This window comes from Podarcis erhardii (assembly GCF_964252035.2).
Source record: "Podarcis erhardii genome assembly, chromosome: 7".
Classification (NCBI taxonomy): Eukaryota; Metazoa; Chordata; class Lepidosauria; order Squamata; family Lacertidae; genus Podarcis; species Podarcis erhardii.
In genome coordinates this window covers 8,895,800-8,920,926 of record NC_138511.1, presented here as the reverse complement: position 1 = coordinate 8,920,926, position 25,127 = coordinate 8,895,800, and the positions used below count along the sequence as shown (strand labels likewise).

Below are 25,127 nucleotides of genomic sequence, written 5' to 3'. Positions count from 1 at the left end.
GGAACCAGTCTTAATTTCAGATTCTTACTTTTCCTTTCCAGTTCTAGTAGGGCTAATGCTGAATCATGTTCATGTACTTTTTTTACAATAGGCGCAAACTTTCCTTTGGTTTCTTCAGCAGTGGACCTAGCACTCTCAGCTATTCTCCTTGTTTCCGTAGATTCTTGGACCAGACGGTTTATAGAATCTGTATTAGATGAAATTGTTGTTGTATTCAGGTCTAGTCTTGTTGTCAACTCCGTCAATTTCTTTGAGTTCTCTGTAGACTGTTTAGTGAGTTCTGCAGATTGCTTGGTAAGTACTTCTAGTGACTGATTTATTTTAAGCAGGGCCTGTGTCATTGACTCCATTGATGCTGCTGTTATTTTTTCTTGTGCAGCTGCTGCTCCTGATAAGGAGCCTCTTTTTTGAGCTTGTTTTTGAGCCTGCTTTGTTTTACTTCTTGTTGAAATCTCTTCTGGCGGGTTGCTCATAACTCAAGGTCATTCACACAGGAAAGTTGCAAGTGGAAAATCCCACTGGATACTCCGTAATGTAACTAAAGCCCTCTAGAGGAGGAAATTGTAACCGTCCAAAGGCACCCAGAACAAAGAAACAGAAAGTCCAAAGGCAAAAGTCCCATTAAAAGTCTTTAATTTGTAGCACTTTACTGTTAAAATTGTAATCCACCAAAGTCCCGAGTATGTTTCAAGATAAGTCTTATTTTGTAGCCGCTGTCCTTTGACAGCTCACTTGACAGTTCCTTTTTTCAGGCGCTCGCTGCTCCGGCAGCCTGGCCAGAAGTATCAGCAGCAGAGGTTTTTTATTCCTTATCCCTTTCTTTTGCAGGTTAAATTAATTCTGTTTCCTCCCCCCCTTCTCCTGCACAACAGGGGGGAGATCCTTTCGATGTCTGGTTTAATAAGAGTTAAAAGGAAAGTCCATTTAAACACAGCTTAGTCTTTTCATTGCTCCGTTAATCATGCAGTTCCGGGAGGCTGACTTCCTTAATTTTGCCTTCCCGTTTTCAGCCAAATCTTCTAAATTTTTTAAGTCCCGTCTTACTTTTGCAATCTTACTCACGGGTATTGTTGTTGCCAATCGTTGATTTCAGAAAGGAATCGGCGCTCTCCGTTAATGGCGACGCGGCTTCACTCCGTAAGCTGGGTAGCGATCCTCAGCACCGCGCTCACCCCGATGCCGCTCCGGAGCCTTTAAAAAGGCTCTTTCACGATGCCGGGGGGGCGCAAAGGTGCCCACCGAATCTCCTTGCTCACAGGCTTCAGCGCCTGTGATTTTAGGGGTCCCCCGCTTGCCGTAGCGGGTAAGACCCGAACTTACGGAGCAGTCCTGCCTCGGAGCTTGAGGCTAGGACCGCCATCAAACGCTGGCGCCGACCGGAAGTCTGTTATTTTGGTACTCTGGCAACCACCGCAGCTTACGTTTTTTTAAAAAAAATGCTTTTTATTAACTTTTTGTTACAGCACATAAACACACACACTAAGATGTAAGGACAATTAAGAAACAAACTAAAAATAAAACAAACAACAAACATATAACCATAAATCCGTATGCTCTTGCACATGGGCTTATGTTACCATATTTTATATTTCCCATTCTTATTCTTTTCTACTATTACTTCCTTCCTCCTCCAAGCAGGTCTATTTTCCTGTTTGTTAATCTGTTTCTTTCTCATTTCATCATTCCTACCCTTCTCCATCTACTGTATTTAGTTATAGACCATATTGTGGTTTGCAAAAATTTCCGTACTCAATGCAAGTCCAGGTTTTGATTTGAGGACACTGTTTTTTTTAGGTAATCTCTATACACTCCCCACTCTTTTTGGAACCTTTAGTTAGACTGCCCCCTAATTGTATCCGTCAGTTTTGCCATTTCAAAATATTCAAATAGTCTGTCCTCCCACTCTTTTTCTGTTGGTACTATTTCACTTTTCCTATGTTTAGCTATTACTATTCTTGCTGCCGTTGTTGCGTATAAGAATATTCTCTTATTTTCATTTGGGGTATCTGAATCTAATATGCCCAATAGGAAAGCTTCTGGTTTCTTTATAAAAAGTTTGTTTAAATATTTTTTTTCCAACTCTTCACATACACCAAGTTCCACATTTCAACTTTGCAGGGCGTCAAGGACTTCCTTTTATCTATTCCGTAACTTCCAGCGTTCAGCTGCATTGGACATCCACAAGTTCTAGCACCACGGCTTATGTCCCCCCCTTCCCCCCCATTGCTCCTTTCTAAAAAAGAAAGGAAAAAAGAAAGAAAATAGCTTGTTCACATTTTTTCCCTGTTTTTTCCTTCCCCCCTTCCTTTCTATTTTAGAAATGAGTGGTGGTGGTGGTGGGGAAAACACAAATGAAAATGAAAATAAAAGAAATTACATTTCCGCACATTTGTATCCAGATGTGCATAATCTTTATCCATCACCTAATATATTCTGTGGGGACGCGGGTGGCGCTGTGGGTAAAACCTCAGTGTCTAGGACTTGCCAATCGCATGGTCGGCGGTTCGAATCCCCGCGGCGAGGTGAGCTCCCATCGTTCGGTCCCAGCTCCTGCCCACCTAGCAGTTCGAAAGCACCCCTAAGTGCAAGTAGATAAATAGGTACCGCTTTATAGCGGGAAGGTAAACGGCGTTTCCGTGTGCTGCGCTGGTGCTGGCTCGCCAGAGCAGCTTCGTCACGCTGGCCACATGACCCGGAAGTGTCTCCGGACAGCGCTGGCCCCCGGCCTCTTAAGTGAGATGGACGCACAACCCTAGAGTTGGACGCGACTGGCCCGTACGGGCAGGGGTACCTTTACCTTTAATATATTCTGTATAAACTCATTCCAAGTACTGTAATAATAATAATAATAATAATAATAATAATAATAATTTATTATTTATACCCCGCCCATCTGGCTGGTTTTCCCTAGCCACTCTGGGTGGCTTCCAACAAAACACTAAAATACAATAACCTATTAAACATTAAAAGCTTCCCTAAACAGAGCTGCATTCAGATGTCTTCTTCTTCTTCTATTATTATTATTATTATTATTATTATTATTATTATTATTATTATTAAAAGTGTCCCTAAACAGAGCTGCCTTCAAATGTCTTCTAAAAGTTTGGTAGTTATTTTTCTCTTTGGCATCTGGTGGGAGGGCGTTCCACAGAGCGGGTGCCACCACCAAGAAGGCCCTCTATCATTATGCTTATCCAGAGAGGGAATTCCTGAGGGCCTCAAGATGCCCCACCTAGTCAGGCCCAGCAGTGGCCCATGAGGGGCCTGGCGAAAGCACCACACCTGTGGTTTGAGGGAGAAGGTGGGGGGCTGTGTGTGAGGGAACTGGGGCTCTCGGGGGGGGGGTCTTGCTGCCTTGCGGACGTGCCACCCCCAACCTGCCTCTCTGTGACCTCCTTCTTCTCTGCCTGACAGAGGAGGAGTATTCGGAAGGCCAGGCCCTCATCCTGACCTTCTCCTTGAACAACTTCCCTCCCAGTGACCCTCGATTCGACTTCGCCATGTTGTGGGAGAAGCAGTTCCTGGAGATCGTGCAGGAATTCCAGCGGGAACATGAAGACAGCTACACGGTCGCCTACATGGCAGAGGTGAGTGTTGCTGCTGCCCCACCAGGGTTCCCACCATGGACCCTCGTCCCTCCCATTTGCCATTGGGAGCTGGGGCTACTGGCAGGGGCCACCTCACGCCACTGCAGTCAGCGGTGCCCAACATCTGAAAGCCAGAACCAGCCCATTCCACTGACCAGTGGACCCCAGGTGTCCAGCCAGCCCCAAAGTGACCTGCTAGGCTGATTAAAAGGTAAAGGGACCCCTGACCATTAGGTCCAGTCGTGACCGACTCTGGGGTTGCGGCGCTCATCTCGCTTTATTGGCCGAAGGAGCCGTCGTACAGCTTCCGTGTCATGTGGCCGGCATGACTAAGCCACTGCTGGCGAACCAGAGCAGCTCCCAGAAACGCCATTTACCTTCCCACCGGAGCGGTACCTATTTATCTACTTGCACTTTGATGTTCTTTCGAACTGCTAGGTTGGCAGGAGCAGGGACCGAGCAACGGGAGCTCACCCCGTCGCGGGGATTCGAACCACCGACCTTCTGATCGGCAAGTCCTAGGCTCTGTGGTTTAACCCACAGCGCCAACCGCGTCCCAAGCTAGGCTGACTGGAGAGGGTTATATTCCACCCCCACTCCCCTCCTGTGCTGTGCCTACTTTATTCTTATTTTTTTTGTCCTTGCTGCCCAAATCAGCCAGGTCGGTGGCAGAGGAGAGGAGAAAAATGTGCCAGGACAGCCTGATGTTCATCATTTTTAAACTCTGGGATTTTTCAAGTAGTGCAGTGGTACCTCGGGTTACAGACCCTTCAGGTTACATACGCTTCAGGTTACAGAATCCGCTGACCCAGAAATAGTACCTTGGGTTAAGAACAGAAATCGCGCGGCAGCAGCAGGAGGCCCCATTAGCTAAAGTGGTGCTTCAGGTTAAGAACAGTTTGAGGTTAAGAACGGACCTCCAGAACGAATTAAGTTCTTAACCCGAGGTACCACTGTATGTCCCTCTCATCCCTGTGTGCCTGGAGAGCTTGAGCTGAGCGGACACAGAATCAGGGGCATCTCTCGGCTGGTGCAAGGAATGTGGAGGGCCGGCCTGAGTTATGCGCTTTGAGCATCTTATGTGCCTGAGAAGCCAGTGCTGAGCTGGCCTTTCCCATTGGTTGTCCGTCCCCTGCTGCTTTTCCATGCTCAAGGTGCAGTATTCGAAACTCTCATTGTTTTGCGACAGGGAATTTCGTTAGCGTGAGCTCTGGGTGCAGTGCTGCGCCTGAGATTTCAGATTAAAACTGCAGAGCGGAAGGAAAGGAGGACTTTTTTCTGCCTCCCCACTTCCAGCTGCTCTGAAGACTGGAGAAGGGACCCTCTTAAGAAGATTACAGAGGGCGGGCAGATGAAGGACTAGACCTTGTGAAAAATGAACATAATATTTCAGCTGCAGTTTGTTCATTTTCAGCTTTGTATTCTTTTTCTTTTTAAATTTTTATTGGATTTTCACATTTTATAACAACACATACAAAAAAAACCAAAAAAACACATGAATATTTTCATATCCTTACTTTCATAACCCTCTTTCCCTGACTTCCCCCCACCCCCACCCCATACATCCCAATTTCCATATTTAATTCAGCAAGTTCTTGTTTCTCTCCTTAACCCTATTCTTATTATGTTTAGACTTAATTCTTTCTGTTAGGCCCAATTTATTGTCCCATTCACTTATATACATTAGATCCTTTATCTAAGATCGATCAAGGTTCTTATACCATAAATTTCCCTTTTTTATATTGAAATATAAATCAAAATTATAAAACCCCAAAATCATAAAATTTTTGAATTCTGTTTTTCCCCCTTCCTCCCTGCCCAGGTATCTGTCCCTTCCCAAATAACTGTCCTCCCATGAAACTCCTAGCCCGGATTCCTCACATCAGAGGCCTTTAAGTCTCTTTCAGTCTCTCTCTGTCTGTTCTGTTGGTAGTCTTTTTTGTTGGTCTTCAGATCTCGGGGGATGTCTGTCACAGTCACTTCATCTTTTCTCGAATCAAACCTAATTGGAAAAGCTTGCTGCCAGGGTTCTGCCAGGGGTCCCCGAATTTCAAAGTCATCCAAGCCAGAAAAGAGGAGGAAGTCCCAGTTATGTTCCTTTACTCTTTTAACTTCCCATGTTCCATAGTGTCCAATGGCTTCCTCCTTTGCTTTTCTCTTCTCATGGTTTGTAATCCAAAAAGCTTCTCTGTTCCCTGACTGCAAAAGGTCCTGTTCGAAATTTTTTATCTGTACTTTTCCCCCTCCAGCCTCCTTTTCCACCAGCTCCAAAGATATCTTTTCTGTTTCAGCTGCAGAATCTTTCAGAGTCAGATCCTTAGTTCCATCAGCAAGGTTGCTTGTTTTAGCGATCAAGGTCGTGAGTTGTTTGTCCATAGCCATAGCTTGCTCTTGTAAAGTTCCCACGAGAAAAAAGGCTCTTTCTATTTGTGCTAGTAATTTTCCTTCTGCAGCCATTGTAGTGTCACTGGTTCCCCCTAGGGGGATTGCCATTGTTAGAGTTCTTTGCCAACAGTCTTATACCTTGTTATTTACTTTGTTTCCAACCACTTCTAGTTAAATGTAACACCTTTAAATCAGAGAGATATAAAGTAATGCAGTTCTTATCTTGATCCAGCCGTTTGACAGCTCAATTAACAGCTGTCAAACTCCTGTTCTTTCACGCTAGGTTGATGCAGGACGCTCCCGGGTCCAGAGGGGGGGTACACAAATGTTTTCAAAGTTCACCTCTTCCCTCCAGCGCAACTTAAAAATAAATAAAAGCTTGTTCTCACAAATTAATGGAATCTCTTATCAGTCCCAAAAGACACGAAATTTTTTATTCCGATCTTAGGTTTTCGCTCCTTGCTTTAAATTGTCTGTATGTAGGGGGGTGCGGACTTCCCTTTAGCACATCCCCCCGTTCGTTCCAAATTAAAGGTATAAATTTCTTTTAAAGTCCAAATTTCCTTCTACTCACGGGGTATTTATTTCCAGTCCAAATGTCGGGAAGAAAGTTGACGCTCTCCGGTAATGGTTTGCGGCTTCACTCCACTGAAGTAGCGGTCTACTCCCAGCACCACGCCATTCCTCGCACCCTCTCCGCAGCCTTTAAAAAGGCTCTTCGATTGTCGAGGAGGGCGCTTAAGGTGCCCACTGGGTCACCAAGTCCACAGGTATCAGCACCTGTGGTTTCTAAGGGTCCCCGCGTCGCCGGCGCGGCAAGACCCGTCTTCAGCGGAGCCGATTCCCTCCGGAGCTCGGAGGGAATCCGCCATTAGACCGATTGCGTCAACCCGGAAGTCATTTTCAGCTTTGTATTCTTGTTATGAAAAAAAAGTGCTCCTAGACATTCCGTTGTTGCGCTCATAACCTCCGTTCAGATCCTAGCTTTGCTATCTCAGTTTCTAACTCTGTTAAGGATAGCTCACATCAACGTACAAAATAAATATATAAAAACATCTCAAGATAATGCATTAACAGTTACGGAACAGAGCACGATTGAACCAAAAAGTCAGGCGTAATATCATTAGGGCAAACATCTCATGCTAATAAACACTAAAAACAATAAAATGCAAACATCCAAATAAAATGCAAACATCCAAATAGCAGCAAAAGCAAGGAAGGGAGTGGGGAAGACAGGTGGAAAGTCTTCCCCTTGATGGCTCAGGCAGACTCTCCCCTATAGACTCTAAGGCCCTCTTATTCCCCCCCAACAATACCTGCAGCGTTCACTGGAGGACGAGATCAACCGCACCACCTGGGAGGATCTCCCCATCTTTGCTGTCAGCTACCTGGTGATCTTTGTGTACATTGCACTGGCGTTGGGCGAGTACTCCAGCTGGAAGCGCATCCTGGTATGAAGGGGCTGCCCCACGGCAAGGCGGGTGGAGGTGGCCAGGCCCAAGAGGAGGAGGAGGAGCGGGGGGACAGAGGAGCTCCAGTCCCTCCTGCAGCATCAAGGCTTCCAGTACTTAAGGAGCAGCTGCTTTCTGACTGCTTCCGGAGTTTGGTGCCACCACAGAGAGAGCCCTGCTCTTCTCCTGGACGCAGCACAACATCCAGAAGAGGCTTCATGCCTCTCTGGGTGTAGAAGCAGGTGCAAGGACTGGGCTTGCCTCTGTGCGTCCTCTGTGCTGAGGAGCACCCTCTCGTCACCACACCTTGCCTTATCTTTTCAGGTGGACTCCAAGGTGACGCTGGGCTTCGGAGGAATCCTGGTGGTCCTGGGGGCTGTGCTGTCGTCCCTGGGCTTCTACTCCTACATAGGGCTGCCCTCCTCCCTCATCATCATCGAGGTCGTCCCCTTCCTGGTGCTGGCGGTCGGTGCTGACAACATCTTCATCTTCGTGCTGGAGTACCAGGTGCGAGAAATGCTGGGAGGGCTCCCAAGGCTTGGCATGTCCAGAACAAAGGTGTTTTTGCCGCTTGAGCGGGTGGAGGAACGGAGGCTAAAGAGGCACAAGCAGTGGCAGCCATGGCCCTGCTCTTGTTAGGCAAGCAGCATGCTGCTTGGGGGTCCAGATCTACCACTCCTCCCAACGGTCCCCAGCCTGCTGCCCAAGGCAACTGCCTCACCCAGCCTCATGGATAGGCTGGCCTTGTCCGGAACAGCAGCTCTCCTACTTCAGGACTGCTGGGCATTTGGGAAGAAGGGGATCTGAGAGAGCCCAGATTGCAGGGACACCTTTGCACACAGCTGAGGCCAGACCACCCCTGTTTGGGAACCCCAGAAGACACCTCGACTTCTCCGCCTTGCTTCTCTGTGGGGGAGGGCCCTCCCTTTCTCAGACCCCCTTCCTCTGCCTCCCATTGCAGCGGTGTGAGCCCCGGCCTGGGGAGACGACGGAACAACACATCGGGCGGGTTTTGGGGGACGTGGCGCCCAGCATGCTCCTTTGCAGCCTCTCTGAAGTCATCTGCTTCTTCCTGGGTGAGCAAAGCCACTCCTTCTCCGAGGATGGAGTTGGGTACAAAACCCTGGTGGCCCAATGCAGCCAGGTTTGGGCAGAGAAGGGTGGCAGGGCTCTCGGGGCTCACCTAGACGTCTGCTCATCATGCTACTTCTCCCCAGAAAAAGCCCATCTTTGCTTTTCAATCTCAGTGCAAACGTCAGCCAGGTTTTCTGCGGAAGGATGTTTGCACTGATTCAGTGCTAAAGAGCAGGTTTTGCTGGGGAAAGGGCGGGGCTGATAGAAAAACTGCATAGAATGTGGAAATGTGACAATCCCTCAGTTAAAGGTAAAGGGACCCCTGACCATTAGGTCCAGTCGTGATCGACTCTGGGGTTGCGGCACTCATCTCGCTTTTTTGGCCGAGGGAGCCGGCGTACAGCTTCTGGGTCTTGTGGCCAGCATGACTAAGCCGCTTCTGGCAAACCAGAGCAGCACACGGAAACACCGTTTACCTTCCCGCTGGAGTTGGCTAGGTTGGCAGGAGCAGGGACCGAGCAACAGGGAGCTCACCCCGTTGCGAGGATTCTGATCGGCAAGTCCTAGGCTCTGCGGTTTAACCCACAGCGCCACCTGTGTCCTTCATTTAGGCTTTGGGAAATGCCTGAATAATCTGATTTTGCAAAGCTTCGAGCCTGGGAGTCTCTAGAATGCAGAGCTGCTTTGTGGCCCTTTGACTGGCGGCAGCTGTCTAGCTGCGTGGACAGAGACCGCAACTCAGGCTGTGATGGCAGCAGGGCTGCTGAATGGGCCAGAAGCTTCCTTGTAGGGATGCCCTCATCCCAGCCTTGTGACAGGGCCTGCCTGCCTGGGAGTGAGCAGGCAAAGCTGCAAGGGGATTGGGGTCCTGAAAAGCCAGGAGAACCCAATGTGGGCTCAGCCCTGAGAGATGAAAAGAAGAAAACAAGGGAATGGCAGTAGCCCAAAGCTAAAAGCTGATGCTGAATCGCCCTGTGGCCAGAGAGCCCAAGAGGTCCACCCTGTGCCTTTTTCCATGGACCTTCAATGGAGCTGAATGTTGGAAGATTCAGAAGAGGTAAAAGCTAGGACTTTCATGCAGCGCATAGCCAAACAGTGGGTCTCCCTCTCAAGGATGGAAGTGATGGCTCCCAATCTGGATGGAGGTAAAAGTGAATGAGACAAATTCATGGAGGAAGTGAGGGCTGTTGATGGCAACTGGCCAGGATGGCTCTGTTCTGCCTCCGCAGTCGGGGCAGTGTTACATACTGAGTTGAATATGATCCAAAAGGCAGCAGTCTGATTGGTCCTAGAACAATAGGATTCAGAATACAGCAGTCTGATTGGTCCTAGAACAATACGATTCAGAATGCAGCAGTCTGATTGGTCCTAGAACAATAGGATTCAGAATGCAGCAGTCTGATTGGTCCTAGAACAATAGGATCCAGAAGCAGCAGTCTGACTGGTCCTAGAACAATAGGATCCAGAAGCAGCAGTCTGATTGGTCCTAGAACAATAGGATACAGAAGCAGCAGTCTGATTGGTCCTAGGACAATAGGATTCAGAATACAGCAGTCTGATTGGTCCTAGAACAATAGGATCCAGCATGCAGCAGTCTGATTGGTCCTAGAACAATAGGATTCAGAATGCAGTAGTCTGATTGGTCCACAGGAGCCACCCAATCCAACTCCAGGTGGAAATGAATCCGTAACCTGATTGGCCTACAGGTGAATCTTGGAATTAGCCAATCACGTGGGGCCCATTGTGTAAATAATGTATATAAAGCAGACATTCTGGGGGAACTTCCATTCCTCCTCACCACTATGAGCTGAATAAAGAGCATGAAATCCACTCTCGACTCCGAGTGTATTTCAGGCAGCAGTGCTTCTGAATTCCAGTTACTGGAATCCACAGTGCTTGGGCCTTTGTGCTTGGATCCTGCTCATGGGTTTCCCCATAGGGCAGCTCATTGGCCACTGTGAGGACAGGATGAACCACTGCCTTTGGCCTGATCCAGCAGCCAGGATCTGCTGCTGGACCTTACGCCTCCCTTCCTGCTTCTAGGTGGCCTGTCGGAGATGCCGGCTGTCCGGACCTTTGCCTTGAATGCTGCCCTGGCCGTCCTCTTTGACTTCTTGCTCCAGGTGTCCATGTTTGTGGCCTTGCTGTCTCTGGATGCCCGCAGGCAGAAGGTGGGTGGGGCCTTTCTTTTAAAGTGCATTTTTGAGGCGGGAGGGTTTCCTTACTGACTGGGGTTGCAGCTTCAACAACCACCCCTCCTCCTCCTCCCGAGCCCCACACTCCAATGGGGTCCTCAGCTGGCGCCCCTTTTGCCCACAGGCCTCTCGCTTTGACCTGTGTTGCTGCGTCCAACTGGAGGAGAAGAGCCCAGAGAAGAAGAGCCCAGAGAAGAAGCAAAGAAGTCTCCTTCGCACCTTCATAGAACGCTTCTATGCTCCCTTCTTGCTCAACAGCTTCGTCCGGTTCATGGTGGTGAGTGCTGCTGGCTAGGTGGCAGAGGGTAGTCTTCTGGTGAGTGTGTGTGAATCCAAGGCAGAGAGCAGGCAAGGTGGCAAGAAGGAGGCAGGAGAGAACACAGGGTACGGGGAGAAGAATCCTTCTTTCTGAGCCTTCTTAACCAACTCCCCCTCGGTGGCTGTTAGTCTTGGAAGCCATATCTAATATAATCATAATAATTTATTATTAATACCCCGCCCGTCTGACTGGGTCTCCCCAGCCACTCTGGGCGGCTTCCAACCAAATATCAGAAACAATACAGCGTCAGACATTAAAAACTTCCCCACTTCTTTTAAAAGTAAAATAGTAGTTTATTGCCTTGACATCTGATGGGAGGGCGTTCCACAGGGCAGGCGCCACTACCGAGAAGGCCCTCTGCCTGGTTCCCTGTAGCCTCACTTCTCGCAATGAGGGAACCGCCAGAAGGCCCTCGGTGCTGGATCTCAGTGTCCGGGCTGGATGATGGGGGTGGAGACGCTCCTTCAGGTATACAGGACCAAGGCCGTTTAGGGCTTTAAAGGTCAGCACCAACACTTTGAATTGTGCTTGGAAACGTACTGGGAGCCAACGCAGGTCTCTCAGGACCGGTGTTATATGGTCTCGGCAGCCACTCCCAGTCAACAGTCTAGCTGCCGCATTCTGGATTAATTGCAGTTTCCGGGTGACCTTCAAAGGTAGCCCCAGGTACAGCGCATTGCAGTAGTCCAAGCTACTGTAGTCCATATCTACCTCCTCCAGGATCAGAGGCGGGAGAGGGTGTGACTTGAAGGTCCAGGGGGGATACCACTAAGCAGGCCCTGGTCAGGATGAGACACCACCTTGGGAGCCCACAGACCCACCCATGAAGGGCGGAGAGAATGGAGAGGGGGGGAAATAATGACCTTCAGTTGAGACTTGTGTGCTTCCTGGGAGCCTCTAGTTGGTCCCTGTTTGTGGGCATGGGAGGACTGGGATGCTGACCTAGACGCTTTGGCCTGATCCTGTTGCTTCACCTGCAGAGAACTCTCTTGCGTTCTTACTTTCAGATGCTGATCTTCATTTTCATGTTTTGCGCTGGAATCTTCCTGATGTTGCATGTCGAAGTGGGGCTTAGTCAGGAGCTGGCCATGCCCACGGTAAGAGCTGGCTGACTTGCTGGTCTTCTGGGCCAGCGGTGATGATGGTCCCTCAAGGGGCTTCTCCACAAGGAACTTCCTTCAGGGAACTCGAGGACTTGGCTGAGTCTGGGTGCTCTGCACCTTAACGAAGGGAGCTGCTTAATTCCACCTGGCTTCCTCCAGTAGCTTTGTTAATTAAATTATTTGCAGGATTTATAGCTCGCTCTTCATAGAATGTTTTCAGTCCCAGAGCAGGGGACGGAGTAATAAAAAGAAACAGAAAAACATGAATACAAAAAAAATGACAATATAAACAGGTCCAATGAGCAACAGTTTTATCGTACGGCAAGCAAGCAAAATGACAGCAACATTAAAAATAGTATTTCCTGTTTAATGAAGTATAAATATTTCATATCTTTATACATCTGTCTTACTTTACGCTCCATAGAGCGATTAACTTCCCTCCTTCTATTCCGAAGGTTTTCTTATTCCAGTCTCAAATCCACACTTCCTTAGTAATATCTAAGCCATGTCATAAGATTTATTTCAGTTCTGCTAACGTCTTCAAATTTCTACAGTTCTCACTTATATAGTCCATGAATTTACTCCATTCTTTTTGGTACTTTGTTTCCTCCTGATTGCGAATCCTGTGGGTCAGTTTTGCTAATTCCGCCTATTTGACTATCATTGCCTGCCATTCCTTCACAGTTGGAAATTCCTGTGTTTTCCATTTTTGGGCTATCAAGATTCTGGCAGCAGTCGTAGCATACATGAATAATCTTCGATCTACTTTTTTAATATCTTCCCCCATCAAGTCTAGCAAAAAAGCTTCAGGCTTTTTTGGGAAAGTATATTTAAGCATCTTTTTTAATTCGTTATAGATCAGTTCCCAGTTTTTCCCCCTTCATTTTATCACATGTCCTAGGTGGTTCTTGTTATGCACTGAAGTTCTCACCCTGGGCCAGCAGGGGGATACTGTAGATAGTTATGCAAATGAAGGATCGAAAGTGACGTTCAGTGATTGGATAGTTTTAGAAAGTTGCTACAGTTACATTGTTCTGGAGCTCTATATAAGCAGGCTGACTGACTGAGCTCTTCAGTTCAGTTCTGTTCTGGCCTCTGAATAAAGAAGAGCTGTTTGAAGAATCGCTGTGTCGTCTGATATGTTCGTCCACAACTTAACAGTTCTTATGTTCTCATGCTCTGGTTTCCCCAGGACTCCTACATGCTGCAGTATTTCCAGTACTTGAACACGTACTTCATGGTGGGGGCCCCAACTTACTTTGTCACCACGCCAGGCTATAACTTCTCCACGGTGGAAGGGATGAACGGGGTCTGCTCCAGCTCAGGCTGCAATGACAACTCCCTGACGCAGAAGATCCAGTCTGCCGTACAGTTCCCAAACGTGTAAGTTGCTCGGAGGAGCCGTTCTGTTCCTGTAAAAAGGGGGTGGGTGGGTGTACAAAAGCGCCCGCCCCCCAGTTTTGCCCTCAAATACGCCAGAATATTATTGCATGCTCTTCCTTCCACAAACCTGCCAGGAAATGTAAGGAAAAATAGAGAGAGGGAGGGTTCATCCTACAGGGGCAGAGAGAAAGATGCTTTGACTGGGGAGGGCATGGTGGCAAAAGAGCAGTTGCAGAAGCTCTTTTGCCCCTACACTTCCTGGGGGAGAAGGAGTTGCAGGCCCCCAGGCAGATACTAGAAAGCAGCCTGGAGTTTGCTTCATACCAGGGAACCAGGCACAGGGCCTTCTTGGTGGTGGCGCCCGCCCTGTGGAACGTCCTCCCATCAGATGTCAAAGAGATAAACAGCTACCTGACATTTAGAAAACATCTGCCCTGTTCAGGGAAGTTTTTAATGTGTGACATTTTAATGTATTTTTAATCTTTGTCAGAAGCCGCCCAGAGTGGCTGGGGAAACCCAGCCAGATGGTCAGGGTATAAATAAATTATTATTATTATTATTATTATTATTATTATTATTATTATTATTATCAAGACCTCAGAGGAGAGCAGACTGATTCATGATGGCTACTAGCCACAACATCTATATTCTGCCTCCAGAATCAGAGGCGGGGTACAAAAATATTTATTATTATTATTATTATTATTATTATTATTATTATTATTATTAATATTAATAATAATAATAATAATAATAATATTAATATTAATAATAATAATACAGGAAAGGTAGTGTGCTCTGGCCCTCCAGGCTCTAGAAGAGGCACAGGAGAGTCTTAGTGGTCTGTGGGGCTCCAGAGGGCAATAAGCTCAAAATCAAGGCAGCCCCCAACCAGCTGAGGACCAGACAAACATCCAGCAGCTTCTCCTGATATTTTGAGGTTCAGCTTCAGGCCGAGGATCAGGTGCCTGGCACCCCAGGCCCTTCTCAGGCAGGATGAGCCTAGCTCCCTGCATTTGATCACTGCTCCATCCCTCCTCATTCCACCTCACCAGTGGCACCTCAGCCTGGGCTTGGCAAGCCAGTCCACGAGCGCCGCCACTGCTTTTCATTTTGCACGTGCCTCCAAGGGCAGCCCCCACCACGCAGACCACAGGTGGTGCTCCGGGGGGGGGGGGGCCTAAGGCCTGGAAGACGGCCGAGGCAGCCCAGGAGGAGCAAGTGCCCTGTGCCTGCTTCCTGCTGTTTTGCCAGTCTCTTGGACTGTCTGGCCAGAGTGGTGCATGCTCTGGTTATCTCCTGCTTGGACTACTGCAATGCACTCTACATGGGGGTACCTTTGAAGGTGACCCGGAAACTACAACTAATCCAGAATGCGGCAGCTAGACTGGTGATTGGGGGCGGCCGCCGAGACCACATAACACCGGTCTTGAAAGACCTACATTGGCTCCCAGTAAATTTCCGAGCACAATTCAAAGTGTTGGTGTTGAGCTTTAAAGCCCTAAACGGCCTCGGTCCAGTATACCTGAAGGAGCGTCTCCACCCCCATCGTTCTGCCCGGACACTGAGGTCCAGTGCCGAGGGCCTTCTGGCGGTTCCCTCATTACGAGAAGCAAAGCTACAGGGAACCAGGCAGAGGGCCTTCTCGGTAGTGGCACCCGCCCTGTGGAACGCCCTCCCATCAGATGTCAAAGCGATAAACAATTACCTGACATTCAGAAGACATCTGAAGGCAGCCCTGTTCAGGGAAGTTTTTAATGTGCGACATTGTAGTGTATTTTTGGTCTCTGTGGAAGCCGCCCAGAGTGGCTGGGGAAACCCAGCCAGATGGGCGGGGTACAAATAATAAATTATTATTATTATTATTATTGCTCTTTGAGCCTTGCTCTTTGAGCTCTTTGGTCGTGGGCCTTGGCCCCCCTCCATGCCGCTGTCTCTCCCCCCAGGTCCTTCCTGGCCATCCCTGCCTCTTCCTGGGTGGACGACTTCATTGACTGGCTGAGCCCCTTTTCCAGCTGCTGCCGCATCCACAGCTTCGGCCCAGACAAGGACCAGTTCTGCCCCTCCACCGACAGTAAGCAGAGAAACCCGCCAGAGATTCTTCAGCTGCGATTCTTGCATTGCAGGGGGTGGGGCTGGATGACCCTTGGGGAGCCCTTTCAACTCTACAGCTTTATCATTCTATGAAAGTATAGGGAGTGGTGGGACATCCCCTGGGGGGGTTCCCTGCCCAAGGTTTGTTAAAGTTTGTGGGTTGTAAATCCTTTGACCCACGGGTCTGCTGCATTAGCACTGCAATATATCTGATTTACGAGCAATCCGACACTTCAGTGGCGCCTACACGCTTCCACTCACGCGCTGCCATGCTTCTCAGTTGCTGGATGATAGCAGAGTTCACACGCAGCATAAAATGGCTTGTCTGTGTCGACGTGGTGTCTTCAATAACTCAGCTCGACACCAGTGCTTCTAATCTAACACTCTTTATTTAGAAGCACAACAAACAGAAAAGAAAACCTACAGAATCTAGCTGCGTGTTCACAGCGTTCTGTCTCTAACAAAAACGAAATTACCCTGCTCACATTCTCAGACAGACTGCTCTCTGCAGCCCCCAGAGAGCACAGATCAAAGGAACATGCCCAGGTTCATGCGGGCAATGCACCCCGTGAATAAGAATGCTTCCTGGAGTGTTAACTGTCCAGAACCACAACAAGGTTGCAGCTGGAGGGGACCAGAGATTCCTGCCTGGACCTGGGGCTCAGCCTCTCCTCTGCCTCTCTCTCCCCCAGCTTCCCTGTCCTGCCTGTTGAAAAAGTGCATGCCTCTGATGAGCGGGACGCTCCGGCCAAGTGTCGAGGAGTTCCACCAGTTCCTGCCCTGGTTCCTCCACGACATGCCCAACCTGAAATGCCCCAAGGCGTGAGTACTGCAAGCACCAGGGTGTGTGTGTATGTGTGTGGGTCAGGATTTGGGTCTGGGCGATTGTTCCTACAGCAGGGAATTATTCCCCCCTCCCAGAGAGGGTCTTCTTGCCTGGTTGTGCATTGCAGAGGCACCCCTTCCGGAAAGGGGGGCCAGCTGGTGATCCGAGGCTGAGGAGCAGCCGGATTGAGCCAGTGGAGCCCACAAGGCCAGGCCAGGCCAGGGTAGGCAGGCTGCGGGTGGACTTTGCAGGAAATGGCCCACAAGGAGGTTGGAGATCGGAATGGAGCCCATGGTTTTTTCCTGGGGGCAGCTGGACCTCTGTGGGGTAAAAGGTAAAGGGACCCTGACAATTAGGTCCAGTCGTGGCCGACTCTGGGGTTGCAGCGCTCATCTCGCTTTACTGGCCGAGGGAGCCAGCGTACAGCTTCCGGGTCATGTGGCCAGCATGACTAAGCCGCTTCTGGCGAACCAGAGCCGCGCACGGAAACGCCGTTTACCTTCCCGCCGGAGTGGTACCTATTTATCTACTTGCTCTTTGATGATCTTTTGAACTGCTAGGTTGGCAGGAGCTGGGACCGAGCAATGGGAGCTCACCCCATCACGGGGATTCGAACCGTTGACCTTCTGATCGGCAAGTCCTAGGCTCTGTGGTTTAACCCTCAGCACCACCCACGTCTCTGTGGGGAGAGAGCTCCAAATGCAGGCCCTGAGGGAGGGACATCTGAGGAAGGTCTTGATGTGTGAACCATCCATGGGGCTGGCTGTTTCTAAGCCCTTTGGGGAACTGTAGGCAGCAAACAGCTTGGCTGCCTGCTAGCCAGCTGGGATGCCCTAAGCCTTTCCTATCCTGGGCTTTGAGCCAGTGTGGTGTAGTGGTTCGAGTGCTGGATTTAAGACCTGAGAGAGACCATGGTTCGAACCCCCCCACTCGCTGGGTAACCTTGGACCAGTCACAGTCCCTCTTAGCCTACCTTGCAGGGTAGCTGTTGTGGTGGCGAGGCTAAAATGCCGGGATGGGGGCGAGGAGTATGTATACCACCTTGAGCTCCTTGGGGGAAAGGAGGCGGGATAATCATCACAATAAATCAATCAATCAATAAAATAAAATAAAAAGGTCTCTGGGGCCATTTCCAGTTTGCACCTGCTGCATTGGGTCTGCCATGGGGAGTGTTTCTGTCTGACACTCAACGTGCCCCCCCCATCTTTTTCTCCAGGGGTCGTGGTGCCTATGACACGTCTGTGCGGCTGGGGCCAGATGGGGAAGTCATAGGTGAGTGTTTCCCCCCTCCCATCCCCAGAATAAAAAGAAGCCCCAGGTGCGAATTCTGCTGCCCTGCCAGGAGGGCACCGACTCTCTTGCTGCAGCAACCAGGGTGGGTGGAGGGATATGCAGATGGAGAGGTGGGCTTCTGGCTTCATATACATGCCAGTGCAATCTCCCCTGGTTCACTACTTCAGAGGTGGGAGGCTGCAGGAGTAGGGAGGTGGTTAATGCCCCTCCGAAGGGGTGCAGCCCCTCTGGGTGGCTGGGCCACTGCAGCGCCTGTCTCCTCTCTCCACAGCATCCCGCTTCATGGCATACCACACGCCCCTCAAAAACTCCCAGGAGTACACAGCAGCCCTGAAGGCGGCCCGGGAACTGGCGGCCAACATCACCGCTGCCATGCGGCAGGTGCCAGGAACGGACCCCGACTTCACGGTCTTCCCATACACGTAAGATGTCGGGAGCGGCTGGGGAGGGACCGGAAAGGGCATCTTGTCCTTTTTTATATATATAATAATTTTTATTAAGTTTTCCATTTAACAATCCAATCATATCAGATTAATTATTCCGAATTATACCAATACATATTATGTAGTCCGAATATTTTGCCAAATTTTAAATTTTGTTGGGGGTTCCCATGTTTTCAGCTCAGTGAGGGTCCAATCATCTCATATTTCTGCTGCTTTTGATGTTCACAAATCCCATCTTCCAGTCTTCTAGTTGTTATCATTTTTCTTCTTAATAACCTCTGTGTTGTTTCCGCAGGCGAGTTAAACCAGTCATTGTTATTTTTCTGCGTGAACTTTGTCAGGCTCCTCTTAAATCACAACACGCTGATCCAACAGTCCTGCTCAAGCGGCAGGCGCCATTTTAGTCTGTTCCGATGTAATAAAGTCTAAGCGTCTGCTCATTAATTTTCCCAGACCAGTTGTGCCATAAATCAGCCTTTCCAGAGGAGGGTTTGCCCACTCAAACATACAATACAAACATGATAACAAAGCAATGGCTCACCTCCCGCTCTGACTATCAATCTCGCAACTTAGTCTGTCTCATAATGGCAGATCCTGATTAAGAATGGCATCTTGTCCTTTTTTTGGGGGGGGAACTGTCCCTAGTTTCCTGGCTCTTCACCCTGGGGTCAGCGAGGCTCCAGGGAGAGCGGCAAAGTGAGTCTCTGTGCCTCGCTGGTCTTCCCACGGCCGCTGTGGTTATTCTGCAGGATCACCTACGTGTTTTACGAGCAGTTCCTGAGCATCGCCCTTGCGGGGGTCATCAACCTGGCCGTCTGCTTGCTCCCCACCTTCCTGGTCTGCTGTGTCCTGCTGGGCATGGACCTGCGCTCAGGACTCATCAACCTGTTCACCATCATCATGATCCTGGTGGACACCCAGGGAGCCATGACGCTGTGGGGCATTTCATTCAACGCCATCTCCCTCATCAACCTGGTGACGGTAAGCCAGCCCATGTCATACAATGAAACCAAAACACCAAACCGGCTTGCAAATATAAAGGGCAATTTGACTTGTTGTTGTTTAATCGTTTAGTCGTGTCCGACTCTTCGTGACCCCCTGGACCAGAGCACGCCAGGCACTCCTGTCTTCCACTGCCTCCTGCAGTTTGGTCAAACTCATGCTGGTAGCTTCGAGAACACTGTCCAACCATCTCGTCCTCCGTCGTCCCCTTCTCCTTGTGCCCTCCATCTTTCCCAACATCAGGGTCTTTTCCAGGGAGTCTTTTCTTCTCATGAGGTGGCCAAAGTATTGGAGCCTCAGCTTCAGGATCTGTCCTTCCAGTGAGCACTCAGGGCTGATTTCCTTCAGAATGGAGAGGTTTGATCTTCTTGCAGTCCGTGGGACTCTCAAGAGTCTCCTCCAGCACCAAAATTTGACAGTTCAGCAAATTAAAGTGCAACGTGCATAGCAAAGCCTGGAGATACTTATAGACCTACAGTCAACTAGTGCACAACTCTGCCAATAATGTATATAGTAATAGTGTCATACACAGTTGAGACAAGTAAATCGCTCTGGGGCCCAGCTCTGGCTTTGTGGGGCGGGGGCGGCAGGAGAGGGCACCCCAGAATCTCCCAACTTGGGGGGTGTTTTCCAAGGGTCATCGTGGAGTTCCTTCCAAGGTGTCTAGCCTTAAAACGGGATTCTGCCTTCTGGCTCTGTGAGTCTGCAAATTCTACACAAAATCCTCCCCACCCCACAGAATAAACATTTATCCTGAAAAATCTACATTGGCTCCCAGTACATTTCCGAGCACAATTCAAAGTGTTGGTGCTGGCCTTTAAAGCCCTAAACGGCCTCGGTCCAGTATACCTGAAGGAGTGTCTCCACCCCCATTGTTCAGCCTGGACACTGAGGTCCAGCGCTGAGGGCCTTCTGGCGGTTCCCTCATTGCGAGAAGTGAGGTTACAGGGAACCAGACAGAGGGCCTTCTCGGTAGTGGAACGCCCTCCCATCAGATGCCAAGGAAATAAACAACTATCTGACTTTTAGAAGGCATCTGAAGGCAGCCCTGTTTAGGGAAGTTTTTAATGTTTGATGTTTTATTGTGTTTTTAATATTCTGTTGGGAACTGCCCAGCTGGATGTGCTGGATATAAATCATTAATAATAATAATAATAATAATAATAATAATGCAATTTGATGTGAGGCACGTAGAAGCACTTTCTTATTTGCACATATTCTTATATGTACAATATCGAACATATCTTCTAATATTTGCTTTCCATCACAGGTTTTTTTTAAGGAATTCCATCCACGGCAACATACCCAAATTGGGAGTTCTGGATGGATGAGAGATAGTTGGGGCAACAGGTTTGTGGAGTGCAGAACAGGAAATGAAGATCATGGGGAGAGAGGAGCATCAGCCAAGTGAAGAAAGCAATGCTCCTTATTGCATTTTCCCAAGAGAGCTGCAAATCTGATAGGCAGCATTTATCCTTTGGAACTCCCTGCCTAATGACATTAGGCAGGTGTCCTCATTATATTGTTCCTGATACTTGCTGAAAACTTTATTTCAGCAAGCCTTCCCCCGAAATTTAATGTAGTTATCCATATTTTTCTGTTTCCTTTACACTTTATCTTATACACACATATTTTTTTCAAACAGTTTTTTTAAATGTAGGTGTTTTATTGATAATTTTATCATGTACACCACTGAGTTTTCTCAGTAGTCTACAAATCGTCCTAAATAAAGGGGGATTTTTAAGCACAACTGGCTAGGACCCCTCCCTTTGACGCCAGCTCTAGAAATATTAAGCGGTAAGGAACTTTGGTTTTCTTCCCCCAGAGCCCATAGGACACAGAACTCAACAACACATTTGTGCAGTATCCTTAGAAGAGGTAGACATAATACATTATGGCAAGTTGCAAAGATTTTAGTGAGAAAACAAGGAAGCCAGGGGGTTCTTATATGTAAGAATATTTGTTTGGGAATAAAGGAACTTCATCACTTACATTTTACCTAATTGCACAGAACTTGGGGCAATGCAGCACTTTCAGGGGGAAAATGTTATGAGAGAGCATGGATTTAGATGGTTCTAAGGTGATTGTGATTGGGAGAGAGAAGCATTGCGTAAATTTAAGGGGATCATTTGATGGCGATTGATTGGTTTTGAGACCAATGGTAGGAGAAGCTCCATCACTGCTAAGCCTTTGAGGTAGCCAATCAGAAATTTATTTAAAGGTTGATTCCACCTCCTTATTGATTCTGGACTTCCACCATAAAAAGACTATCCAATTCAGGTCAGTTGGCGATTAACTAAGAACCTAAGAAGAGCTCTGCTGCTGGATCAGGCCAGAGGGCGCCCATCTAGTCCAGCACCCTGCTCTCACAGACGCCAGCCTGATGCCCATTATTGGATGATGCCCACGAGCAGGACCTGAGTTCCATAAGTCATTGCGAAGAAGGGACTTACCTGCAAATGGGTGTTCTGAAATAAAGCTCCAAATAGCTGCCTGCTCAGAATTTCCTGAAGGGGGTGCCAAACCCTAGACACCTGAAAGAGAGCTCTGTTGGACTGCATCGAAACAGAGGTTTCTGTCCACCATAACAAAAACTATCAGAGAGCTGGATTTATTTCCTAGCATTCAAGAGAAGCTTTGTGGCACTTCACCCTGGCCAGCCTTGGTCCTGAACTGCAAAGCTGTGTGCCTGTTCTGGCAGAGACACAGCAGCTTGAAGGATAATGGTGGGGAAACCTGCTGCTGCTTCTCTTCCCCCTCTCCATTTTCCTAATTACAATGATTTCCTTTACCAATTAATCTACGAGCATTGTAACCACTGGACAAAACGCAGCTGATGCCCAGGTTGTTGTTGTTTAGTCATTTAGTCGTGTCCGACTCTTCGTGACCCCCTGGACCAGAGCGTGCCAGGCCCTCCTGTCTTCCACTGCCTCCCGCAGTTTGGTCAAACTCATGCTGGTAGCTTCGAGAACACTGTCCCACCATCTTGTCCTCTGTCGTCCCCTTCTCCTTGTGCCCTCCATCTTTCCCACCATCAGGGTCTTTTCCAGGGAGTCTTCTCTTCTCATGAGGGGGCCAAAGTATTGGAGCCTCAGCTTCAGGATCTGTCCTTCCAGTGAGCACTCAGGGCTGATTTCCTTCAGAATGGAGAGGTTTGATCTTCTTGCAGTCCATGGGACTCTCAAGAGTCTCCTCCAGCACCAGAATTCAAAAGCATCCATTCTTCGGCGATCAGCCTTCTTGATGGTCCAGCTCTCGTTTCAGTTGCAACAGAAGCAGGGTGCAATTTTTGTTGTTGTTTTTCAAATTTTTTAATTAGTTTTCCAAATTTATGACACATAAATCCACAAACATGAAAAGAAAACATTAACAAACAAACAAACAAACATTTATCCTAACTGTCATAATTCCACTTTTGTTAACATTGTTGGGTGACTTCCTCGAATCCCCCTGGCTGAGTTTCCATATAAATCATTGTAGCTAGCAGTTTTCCAAAACTATTTTAACACAGAATTTACTTGGTTGATTAACATCTTTCTTTCTTTCCATTTTAACAACATAGTATTCTACAACATCACATATTTAAATCCTAAGCCTATCTGATACTCGCAAGTAATTCTATTTAAGTTATCTTAACATATTTAGCTACATAGACTTTGAATTTCTTCCATTCCTCCTGATACTCCTCCTCCTTCTGGTTGCGGACTCTTCCGGTCAGGTCGGCTAGCTCCTAAAAGTCCATCATCTTCATCTGCCATTCCTCCACTGTTGGTACTTCGTGTAATTTCCAATTTTTGGCCAACAAAATTCTAGCTGCAGTTGTGGCATACAAAAACAACCTGATATCTTTCTTGGGCAATTCCAAACCTGTTGTTCCAAGTAGAAAGGCTTCTGGTTTCTTAATAAATGTGTATTTCAACATTTTTTTCCATTCATTATAAATCTTTTCCCAGAAGTCTTTCACCTTGGGACAGGGCCACCACATATGTGCAAGGTGCAATTTTTGTGCCCATTGCTGATCAGGTCGAAATTGCCGTACACGGTACAAAAAAATACCTCGGGCTTTTTGGCCCAGCAAATGCGCCACGTGGGCTTGGCAATAATAATAAAAAAATAATAATTTAGTAATAATAAACCTGCTCATCCTGCTGACAAGGGCTCTGTTCCTCCTGGCAGGCTGTGGGCATTTCGGTGGAGTTTGTGTCCCACATCACCCGCTCCTTCGCTATCAGCACGAAGCCCACCAAAGTAGAGAGAGCCAGAGAGGCCACAGTCAACATGGGGAGTGCGGTGAGTCTTGGGAAAGGGGACATGTGTGGGGTGTCTGTGGCTTCATTTAGGATGCTGCTTGGGTGCATTGGGGCAGGGAAGAGAGACCAGGCTTTGGTGTTTTGAATGTCCACGGTGACATCCCCCCCGCTTGCCTCTCCCCTTCCATTCTGCTCAATTCATTGCATCAGAATTGTGATGCCCTGCAGTGCACCGTAGGCTCAGTGTGGTGTAACTGGTCGCGGTGCCCTAAATCCGCCTCTGGAGCGGCCCTGCCCTCATGGGGCCTTTGGAGCTGGTTCGTAGAATCAGTGAATTGTAGAGTTGTAATTTGAATCCTCGTGATGGGGTGAGCTCCCGTTGCTGGGTCCCAGCTCCTGCCAACCTAGCAGTTCGAAAGCCCGTCAAAGTGCAAGTAGATAAATAGGTACCACTCCAGTGGGAAGGTAAACGGCGTTTCTGTGTGCTGCTCTGGTTCGCCAGAAGCGGCTGAGTCATGCTGGCCACATGACCCGGAAGCTGTACGCCGGCTCCCTCGGCAGTACAACCCCAGAGTCATCTGTGACTGGACCTAATGGTCAGGGGTCCCTTTACCTTTACCTAAGGGACCCCTAGTGTCATCTCCCTGTAATGCAGGTAAGGTAAAGGGACCCCTGATGATTTGGTCCAGTCATGTCATTTACCTTCCCGCCGGAGCGGTACCTATTTATCTACTTGCACTTTGACGTGCTTTCGAACTGCTAGGTTGGCAGGAGCAAGGACCAAGCAACGGGAGCTCACCCCCTCGTGGGGATTCAAACCGCTGACCTTTTGATTTGCAAGCCGTAGGCTCAGTGGTTTAGACCACAGCGCAACCTGCGTTGCAGGTATCACAGCTAAAAAATCCGATGGATGGCTGTCCAAACCTCTACTCCCCCTCTCCAGAATCAGTTGTGCTCTTCTCACCCCCCTGCCCCCCCCCAAATAAACACAGCTCCAAATTGGCATGAGAGCTCCTCAGCCTCTCCCTCCACTTTCCAACTTCCACTCTTGGGAGCTGTTTATGCCCAGCTGGGTGTTGGGCTGCGTTTGTGAGGCTGCCAAGGCCATAGCACTCCTCACCTGCCTGCAGAGGCAGTCCCCGCTGTATGAGTCAGCTCTGCTCCTTCTCCTCCATTTGCAGATTTCTGGGTATAAACAGCCTGTGATGTCTGCTTGCTCTCCCTCCAGGTGTTTGCTGGCGTGGCCATGACCAACCTCCCGGGCATCGTAGTCCTGGCCTTTGCCAAAGCTCAGCTGATCCAGATCTTCTTCTTCCGCCTCAACCTCATCATCACACTACTGGGGATGCTCCACGGACTCGTCTTCCTGCCTGTGGCCCTCAGTTATTTCGGTGAGCCAGTTTGCCTTCCCAAGCCGGACCCCTACAAAGTGGGGCAATTGCTGAGGCAGCCTGTCAAATGGACCGCTGACCATTAGGTCCAGTCGTGGCCGACTCTGGGGTTGTGGCGCTCATCTCACTTTATTGGCCGAGGGAACTGGCATACAGCTTCCGGGTCATGTGGCCAGCATGACTAAGCCGCTTCTGGCGAACCAGAGCAGCGCACAGAAACGCCGTTTACCTTCCCGTCAGAGCGGTACCTATTTATCTACTTGCACTTTGACGGGCTTTCGAACTTCTAGGTTGGCAGGAGCAGGGACCGAGCAACGGGAGCTCACCCCGT

The 25,127-nt window shown here is 48.8% G+C and overlaps 1 protein-coding gene across 1 annotated transcript in view; it reads left to right on the top strand.

The window, feature by feature from the left end:
* The window catches only part of NPC1L1 (NPC1 like intracellular cholesterol transporter 1), a 41,751-nt gene that overhangs the window by 12,615 nt on the left and 4,009 nt on the right, over positions 1–25,127 (top strand). The window contains exons 4-18 of the mRNA XM_081868402.1: positions 3,415–3,587; positions 7,295–7,423; positions 7,748–7,930; positions 8,385–8,499; positions 10,541–10,668; positions 10,817–10,969; positions 12,019–12,108; positions 13,307–13,497; positions 15,444–15,571; positions 16,284–16,413; positions 17,634–17,689; positions 17,982–18,132; positions 18,903–19,134; positions 23,332–23,445; positions 24,634–24,796. Coding sequence (XP_081724528.1) covers positions 3,415–3,587; positions 7,295–7,423; positions 7,748–7,930; positions 8,385–8,499; positions 10,541–10,668; positions 10,817–10,969; positions 12,019–12,108; positions 13,307–13,497; positions 15,444–15,571; positions 16,284–16,413; positions 17,634–17,689; positions 17,982–18,132; positions 18,903–19,134; positions 23,332–23,445; positions 24,634–24,796 — 2,136 coding nt within the window. The remainder of the gene's footprint in view (positions 1–3,414; positions 3,588–7,294; positions 7,424–7,747; positions 7,931–8,384; positions 8,500–10,540; positions 10,669–10,816; positions 10,970–12,018; positions 12,109–13,306; positions 13,498–15,443; positions 15,572–16,283; positions 16,414–17,633; positions 17,690–17,981; positions 18,133–18,902; positions 19,135–23,331; positions 23,446–24,633; positions 24,797–25,127) is intronic.